This window comes from Lactuca virosa, chromosome 7, assembly GCF_052849685.1.
Source record: "Lactuca virosa cultivar CGN04683 chromosome 7, Lactuca_virosa_CGN04683_v6, whole genome shotgun sequence".
NCBI lineage: Eukaryota > Viridiplantae > Streptophyta > Magnoliopsida > Asterales > Asteraceae > Lactuca > Lactuca virosa.
In genome coordinates this window covers 137,104,897-137,114,153 of record NC_136432.1, presented here as the reverse complement: position 1 = coordinate 137,114,153, position 9,257 = coordinate 137,104,897, and the positions used below count along the sequence as shown (strand labels likewise).

General features: G+C 34.1%; 1 protein-coding gene across 3 annotated transcripts; it reads left to right on the top strand.

The window, feature by feature from the left end:
- The first annotated feature begins 3,192 nt into the window (after positions 1 to 3,192).
- Positions 3,193 to 7,784, top strand: LOC145124276 (VAN3-binding protein-like). 3 transcript variants are annotated; one of them, XM_079059548.1, is made up of 7 exons: positions 3,193 to 3,695; positions 3,770 to 3,877; positions 5,237 to 5,663; positions 6,339 to 6,563; positions 6,654 to 6,703; positions 7,254 to 7,311; positions 7,434 to 7,784. In XM_079059548.1, the coding sequence occupies exons 1-7, from the start codon at positions 3,450 to 3,452 to the stop codon at positions 7,640 to 7,642; spliced, it is 1,323 nt and encodes a 440-aa protein (XP_078915674.1). In that variant the 5' UTR covers positions 3,193 to 3,449; the 3' UTR covers positions 7,643 to 7,784. The 3 variants fall into 3 exon arrangements, with proteins under 3 accessions (XP_078915674.1, XP_078915672.1, XP_078915673.1); XM_079059546.1 differs by having other exon boundaries at positions 3,205 to 3,695; positions 3,767 to 3,877; XM_079059547.1 differs by having other exon boundaries at positions 3,211 to 3,695; positions 3,767 to 3,877; positions 5,240 to 5,663.
- Positions 7,785 to 9,257: the final 1,473 nt, after the last annotated feature.

The following is a 9,257-nucleotide window of genomic DNA, read 5'->3' as shown; positions in this document are numbered from 1 at the left end:
TGTACTCTTAGAGTACGGGTTAAAAATTCCTGTAAGTTATAACCAGAGTCTCTTGTAGGGAGAGCGTGATAATTGTATATAGATCTACATTGGGATTGACACCCCACACCTTGCTGCTAGCTACAGCGGGACCTGCAGGTCTACGGGTGACAAAAGTCAAAAACAATTCTAACGTCTGAAAAACGTTGTAGCAGGTCATCCAGTTGTAGTATGGTTATATCGACTCACATAGGGAGTTAACAACACTTAAAGTTTACGGGAAATTCTACTTTAAAAAGGGTTTTATCAATTTAAAACTGCATTACTTCGTTACAATTTACGAAACACACTCATACATTCGGTCTTGGGATTTAAGACTACATAACATTTTATAAGGAAAATATTGGATTTTCCTTGAGTACACATTACATTTACAAATAAAGGTTTTTCCAACATTTCATCCAAAAGCTTATGAACTCACCAACTTAATTGTTGACACTCTTTCAAAACTACTTGTATTCTCAGGAAACCAGTGAAACAGGTAACCAACTGCTTTTGAGGATGGGACGCAAGACGTCAAACATTTCATTTTTGCCATCATAGTGTAATTGATATTGAAACATGTAAACTCATACTATGGTGTAAATTTTTCAATTTTATTTATGATGGTTGTATTTACTTTGAGCACTATTATACTCGTTGTTGTGATACTATACATGAAGTCCGTCACCCCCGGACGTTTCCACCATCCTTGGTTTGGGGGTGTGACACTTAGTTACCCAGTAGGCAAAAATAGGGCGGCAGGGCGCCAACGTGAAATTAGAACTCAGTTGAGCGGTAAAAGAGACGACGCACGTGACACACTTCAGGGTAAACGCAACGTCGTGACACGCCTAGATGAAGGAGTCTCGTTTAGTCCTTCGTTGATCGCTTTTCCATTTAAAATCTGAGTCCTCTGATTTCTTTTTTCAAGCTCTAAAATCTCCTGATTTTTTATTTCATATTTCTTCTTCTTGTTGTGTCCTTTGGTCCCTTATAACATGATTTTGGATTTAAACTCTGAGTTCACATTCTCCCATTTAGCTATCAAAGTACTGAGGTAAATATTCTGATTTTTTATATTAATGTTCTTACTTTCTAAAATTATTAATGTTTTTTGATTTCTGAATTATGATTGTAAAGCAGTGAACTGGGGTAAATTTTATGAATTATGATATTAGTTTCTGAAAATGTATAAATGTCCTGATGCTTGAAATTATGATTGTGATGCTTTCACATAAACAAAATGTTTTTTATGCTGTATGATTACAGGAACAGTATTTTGATTTTATTAGTTATATTATTCACTTATTTATAGTAGAGATTCTTGAAAGTGTTTAGGATTTGTATGAAATTTTTATTTAAAAGAGTTATGGATTATTTGGCTTTGTTTTTTGATATTTTTAATACTACTTTCTACATTTTCAGATCATTGGGGCTATATGGAAGAAGTGCTAAGTACAATTGTTTTAGATTAGCAAAACAAGAAATGAAAGCTTATTTTTATTTTTTTCTCATAATACTTGTATTGATGTTTAAAGTTTATTGTTATAATGGGTATTCTCTTGGCTTTGTGATGGCTGAATGCATGGGTGTTTCCCCTCATCAAGCAAACATATCATTGTTTTAGGAATTAGTATTTTGTGCTCATACACTTGAGTGGAGCCTTCACCTGCTGAGCATTTGGAGCTTTCCTTGCTGCTGATGTGATAACGTGTTGGTGCTTTCTTTCCTGCTACTGTTGTGATGTCATTATCATTTGGTGTTGCATCAAGGGAGCAAATGCAAAGCTTTTGAAAATTGAAGCATGTGCTGATATAAAAGGGATGTTGATATTGTCACTTGTCTCAAATATGCGCTTGAAGACTAACATTCACAAACTAATTATCTATGGTGATTACACGAAAGGATTATGACACTGGATGATAGATGCTAGAGTTTAGTGTATCTAACAATATCTGTAAATTACAATTTTTTGTCCCTTATATGGGTTTTTGGTTTTAGCTTTGAACACTTTTGCCCTTATAGTCCTATATTTTTATTGAAAACATAATCCTATGTTTTTATTGAATTTGTTGTTAGAAAAACAAAACAAATATAGTGTTTTATTTTTGTTTGTTGTAGTTCTATAGTATAAAATTAGGGCATCATTATGTCTTTTTGCCCCGGGCAACAAATTTCTTTGGACCGACCCTGAGTGTATACATGTGTAATGTTACATATAACTACTAGGCTACTAAGTCGTGCCATAACGTGAGACGTAATGTAGTCATTATGAAAATGTCAAATGAGGGTTTGTTAAGCGTGACACCTAAATAACGTGTCAACGCGCACCTTATCGCGTTATAACACGAGTTTTTTTTAAGACACACGTTTTTTTTGTTTTTGTTTTCCTGATTAGGCTTAAAACAAATGAGTTTTTGTTAACTTTTTTTATATTAAATTATTATAATACTAGTTTATAACCCGTGGGAACCACTGTTATAAAATTAATTAAATTTTTATAATAAAAAATTATAATTATTAATCAATTATTTTAAATAAGTCATTTTAAATTAATTATTAATTAAGAGATATATCAAAATTTTAAAGTTATTATAATTTCAAATTTAACATATAATTAGAAAATATAAATTTGAATTTTGAAATGAGTTGCCTAATATATCTAATTATCTACATAACACATAACATGATATTAATGAAGAGTTGTATTGGAGTGATACTTAATAAAAGAAGATTAAAACTATTTATTTATTAGAATAATGATAACACTTTTAAAAACTTTATATATTTAATGTAATTCTATAATTATATGATTTTTTTAATGTATATAAAATTATCACACATTGTAAATTGTCATTGCTCGTCATAACTTAGACTTACCTTGTTGCCTATCCTACGCCCTCACACAATTTAGATCGTTGATTAATAGTTGTAAATATATATATATATATATATATATATATATATATATATATTTAATGTATTATTGATAAAAAGACAATATCTATCTATATTAATAATAGAAAGTAGAATATATTTTTTTTTTCTGCAATCCAGGAAAATGTAAACTTTTAGGACAAAACAAATCAATTGTTTTAACAGTGTTTAGTTTGTAAATCAATCTTCCAGATACCGATACACTATTGAAGTGTGTGTAAAACAGTGAACCAAATTGTGAAAAGGCTAATTAAAAAGGAAGGTGCAGCAAGCATTTAATGGAAACCAAGGTTTCTGGCTAACACTAACACGCGTGGAGAAGCCATTCTCATCATACTCTTCTTACTCACACACTACAAAAAGCACCGTCGTACGTGTGAAGACACGAAGCTTTTACAGAAAACCACCGTCGCATCCCTTATTTCTTCATCATTACTTCATTCTTTTGTTCCCCTCCCCACACACTCTTTCACTCTTCCCAATCCCAACCAATGGACTCTTTAGGCCACGCTATTTTCCGGCCACCGGAGACCCCAAATGAGCCTATGGAGTTCCTCTCTCGCTCTTGGAGCATCTCCGCCTTACAAGTTTCCAAAGCTCTTGCTCCTCCGCACCCTACCGGAGCTCCTCCTGATGAAATCACCGCCGCCGATTTCGAGGATATTGTTGCTAACCCTTTTGCGTTTGCGTCGTCTGAAACCTCACAACTCATCATGGAACGTATATTGGCACAATCTGTAAGTTTAATTTTAAAATATTTATTGTAGTTTTTGATGAATGTTTTGAGCTGAAACCGGTGATTCAACAGCAGGAGGTATCTCCCCGGACCTCCGGCAGACTCTCGCACAGTAGTGGCCCTCTCAATGGCTCCCTTACCGACAGTCCTCCTGTTTCCCCTTCTGAAATGGACGACATCAAGGTTTCTCTCTCTCTCTCTCTCTCTCTCTCTCTCTCTCTCTCTGTTTGGAGCTATTATCTGCCGCCGGTTGACTGTGTTTATGATCATTGGATAACTAATTTTCCGGCAGGGAGCCTGACATGGTTATCGGTGATTTGATACCTGTTGTTTTTTTACAAAACACAACACCCAGTAGAGAACTATGTTGCAGCTTTTTCTACAGCCTATAAATTTTATAGTATAATAATCACTACACGCCAAAATAAGAATTCAAAACAAAAAGCTTCCAAGTTTAATTATAGGAATTTGGAATTTAAACCTAACTAATAATGTTCATAACTTCGATTTGATTTTGATAAGGATATGATTTTCTTGTTTCTTGTATTTCATGATCTTATTCAAAATAGTCAAAAGTGATCGTAAATATGTATTCTGTCCCTACCACAAACATTACACCACTTTCTTTTTCGATTTCCCATGATAATTAATTACTACCGTTTAGACTTTTACATACCGGTTTTTTTTCTTTACTTGATGTATAAAAAAGATTTCCTCATAGTATTTTATCTAGACAAGACTTAATTCAAAAAAAAAGTAAACAGGGCCTAAAATAGAAACTGTTACCTCGATATCTTACAAGAAAGCAAGTTATTAATCAGAATCTTATAGATATTTCTAATGTTCTATGATATGACTCAAGGGTAATATGGTAATTACATTAGTTTTTAATAGTATTGATGTTTAAGTTTTTTGGTTGATTTGATCCTAAGTAATGACTCAAGGGTATTATGGTAATTACATTAATAATGTTGATTGTTAAGTTTCATGGTTGATTTGATCCTAAGTAATGACTCTTAATGGGCAAAGGGACCAACTTCGATAGTTCCCTTAAAAAATGGGTACATTAATGTAGAAGCAGAAGGTAGGTACGAATCTACAATTATGCATTGGCATTAATATTGTATAATTATACAACATAATATGGTCCACAACCTAAAAATAGAACAAGTACAACGTATTTTCTTGACCCACTTTCAGCATACATAACAGGCTATGTTTGCTGTAAAATGTATAGTAATTTTAGTAACAGTTATGGTAACAATATCAGTCCACTCAGTGACAATAATAGTTAAACTAGTAATCGTAACAATAATAACACTAAGGGAGCTTATTTGTACACAACAATTTTTCTCCATACGCAACAATTTGTGTTTTAAAATATTGTATTGTACAACTCTATAAAACATATATTGTTGTGTATGGAGAAAAAATTGTTGTGTAACAAGATGAATATGATCTAATTGATATCGTTACAAGAAGGTGAAAAAAATGCAAAAGTTTATTGGCTTAATTGGGGATTGCTAATGGTGTTTTTTGTAGCAGTACTGTCGATTGAAGAATCCGGTGAACAACCAGTATAGAGGTGGAGCCGCCAGTGTTGCAACTACCGGTGGTGGTGGAGGGAAAACGGTGGGGAGGTGGTTCAAGGATAGAAGAGAGAAAAAGAAAGAGGAGACTAGAGCTCATAATGCACAGTTACATGCAACGGTTTCGGTTGCCGGAGTGGCGGCTGTTGTTGCAGCAATTGCCGCCGCCACTGCCGCCTCATCTGGCCATAGAAAGGATGACGAGATGGTGAAAACCGACTTGGCGGTAGCATCCGCCGCCACCCTAGTGGCGGCACAATGTGTGGAAGCGGCGGAGGCCATGGGCGCTGAGCGCGACCATCTGGCCTCCGTTGTTAGCTCTGCGGTTAACGTCCGGTCACCTGGTGATATCATGACGTTAACCGCAGCAGCTGCTACCGGTAAGTTGAAATTGTTAGATGCTGTTTCTCAAGTATGACCTCATTTTAAAATAAATAAATAAATAACCCACAACTCTTAATTGAAAAAAGGGTGAATTACATTTTGCTACCATTAGGTTTGCTGATTTTTATGGATATGGTCCACAAGTTTCATTTTTAACCTTTTTTGCCATGAAATGTAATTTTGTTATGATTTTCGTCCCTGAAGTGGACGGTATTTAGAAGCTGCCATGACATCCTAGCATGTGTGTTGTTACATGAGGGTAAAAATGTCTTTTTCCTATTATCTCTCTTCTATTATTATATCATATTAACAATATTATTATTAGACAAAATTACATTTTTTGTCCATTTCAAAGTCTGTCATGTGGAACATGAACAGGAAAAGACATTCATACCCTCATGTAACAACACACATGCCTCAATTTGATGTTAAATTTTAGATGATGTCCACTTCATGGTCTAAAACCATGACATAAATCCTTTAAGGGACCAAAAACATTAAAATTCAAACTATTGGACCATATCTATAAACACCAACAAACCACAACGACGTAAAATACAAATTACCCTTTTAAAAAAAACATGACCTTATTCTCGCATTAGCAACTAAATTGAAGTTTTTGTGACGGAATTACCCCTGATGGTAATTATGTGTTAATTTGTACATTATAGCGCTTCGTGGTGCGGCGACATTAAAAGCACGGGCAGTGAAGGATGCGCGTAATATCCCGGCCGTGCCCCGAGGGGACAAAGGGTCGGTTCATAGTATTGGCACGGGAAGCAGTTCAAATGGTAGTACTTTTAGCGACGATTTTGTACCCGAAGAGAATTTCCTCGGGATATGTAGCCGAGAACTACTTGCCAGAGGTTGTGAGCTTCTTAAACGCACCCGTAAAGGTTCATTTTTAATCAACCCAATCTTTCAACATTTTTTAATCAATGCGTACTTAATGTTTTATGATTTTTATTTGTTTTGAATTATTTCAGGCGATCTTCATTGGAAAATCGTCTCGGTTTATGTCAACAAAATGGACCAGGTTAGTTTTCTTACGTTAGGTTTGTTATATGGTACTAAACACGCTTTCCAGGGCTATTTTTTTGATAAAGATATTTGTACAGACAAGAGATCGAGAGCGAGTCCTTGTCCCACATTTTTCCGGTGGAACAAAATTTATAATTTTGTTCCACTGGAAAAAAGACAGGGACTCACTCTCGATCTCTTGTCTGACATCCTTATAATCAAAAATAGCCCCAGTCCTAGTCATGGGCGACTGTCTCAGGCATTAACATGACATGACATGACATCCTGGTGTGATATGAGACTGGAATTTGCCGGGATTCACTCATTGGGATAAAAATCATAATTTTTTATTCACTCAAAAGACGATCTTACCCGTCATTATTATTATTATTATTATTATTATTATTATTATTATTATTATTATTATTGATGAAAGTGTGTTAAATCGGGGACAATATGGTAATTTTAACATTGGTTGCTATACGGACAACATCAAAATTATTAACACTGAAAAAGGTAAAACATGAAACACTTACAAAGTGTCTATTTTTGTGCATATGGATCAGGTGATTCTGAAGATGAAGAGCAGACATGTTGCTGGGACCATTACAAAAAAGAAGAAGAGTAAGTTTGGTAACCCCAACCCCACCCTAAATGCTAGTGGTTTGGTGGGTCTTTTGGGGATTTGTGAAAGCATTAAAGACTAAAGTCACAAACTCTCATTCTTTTGTCACTTTTTTTTGCAGATGTTGTCTTGGAGGTTTTGAAAGATATGCCGCCATGGCCTGGGCGGCACCTGGTGGAAGGCGGCCATGACCGCCGCTACTTTGGGCTGAAGACGGTGACTCGTGGGGTGGTTGAATTTGAATGTAAGAATGAAAGGGAATATGATATCTTGACTCAAGGTGTGTGTAGGCTGCTTACAGTTGCTGCTGAAAGAAATAATAGACTTTGAAATAGCTATTATTGAAATGTAATATAAATGTGCTTTTTGGGTACAATTTGGAATTATGGTTTAAGTTTGAGTGATTGGTATGGTTTTGTTGCATATATTAAAAAAAGGCAAAATGCATGAAATAGAGATGTATTTTCATTTATTTTGTGTTATAGTGTTCTATTTTCATTTTTATTTTCTGTTACTTCGTTGAAAGTTCAATTCTTTTTGCTTATTAAGGTTAGTTTGAAAAATGTACCTAATTATAGTGTTGTATTTGCACCTTTTTATTTATTTATTAGGATAATTACATATTTGAAAAAAAAATTCTAAAGGGCTATGGTGGTGAAAATTGTTTTCTATTTGAAAGATATTATTATAATTGGTTATTAGTTTCAAATTAGAATGGTGTGGTAGCAAGAAATGTTATAATTACGAATCACTAAAAATATCTTATTAATTTTTGTATTTAATAATTTGTTTAAATTGGATAAAACTATTATATTCCAACAAAAGATTGAGAAAATCAAATGTGTTAAATCTTAAATCCTAAATCCTAAATATAGTGTGAAAGTGGAAAACCATGTGATGAAAAGAAAAGGAATTGACAGTCAAAAAGGAAAAGAAGTAAAGAAAGATCGGTTCTTTGTTGGTTTATGTGTATTGTGTTATTGGACTTCTTGGTTTTGCTTTTTGGAATTTATGTTACCTTTAAATCTTATTTAATTGTTAGGGTACAATCTCTTTTGAAAGATAGTGGATATGTCGTTAAAAAAGTAATATTACCTCTAATATAGTTTTTTTATATATATAAATGTCTAATTTACTTAGGAAAATTTTAACTTACGGAAAAAGGGTGATGACTGTCGACGGATCATCTTTATCCGTTTGATCCATATGTACATAACTTCTAAGAGATAAATTACTAAGACAAAAATACGAATACAACCCTAAAGTATGGAAAAATATGAAAAATGTGCACTAACACCCCATCCTCTTCAAACTCAAGTGGGGGAATGATCCGACTTGAGTTTGATTACAAAAAAAATAAAATTGTGAGCCTTTGTGAATAAATATAGGTTGATCCGTGATTGAGATAGGCATGAGAGACTTGCCAACCACATGTTGATAGACAAAGTGACAATTGATCTCAATGTGTTTTGTGCGCTCATGAAAGACATTGTTATGCATAATATGTATAGCATGGTGGTTGTCGCACGAGAGTAACATGGGAAGAGAGAGAAACTCCCATACCAGCAAGGAGCCTCCGTAACCAAACTAACTCTTGTGTTGTCAACATGCGCTTGATATTCGTCCTAAGTGATGGATTAAAATTTAAGGGCTATCTCTTATTTCACAATGAAATAAGAGAGTAGCCAAAAAGAAACAATACCCATATAATAGATCGTCTGTCGGTCGTACCATCATCCCAATGCATATAAGTAACCCTATTAGACTAGAAATGATGTAGATGAAAAATAAAGACTGTCAAACTTTGTGCAATTAAGGTACGCGAGAATCCTTAGAGCAACAACACTGTCGAAAGAATGAATGTCAACTTGTTTCAAACTTCTCATTGTTTATGGTTGTATCATCGAGCTGTATCCTTTAATCTTTATATTTGTTTTATTTGTTT

Coding starts and splice junctions, on each gene's coding strand:
- LOC145124276 (XM_079059546.1), top strand. CDS start 3,450: ATGGACTCTTTAGGCCACGCTATTTTCCGGCCACCGGAGACCCCAAAT. Junction 5,664..6,338: donor AACCGCAGCAGCTGCTACCG/GTAAGTTGAAAT, acceptor TGTACATTATAG/CGCTTCGTGGTGCGGCGACA. Junction 6,704..7,253: donor ATGTCAACAAAATGGACCAG/GTTAGTTTTCTT, acceptor CATATGGATCAG/GTGATTCTGAAGATGAAGAG.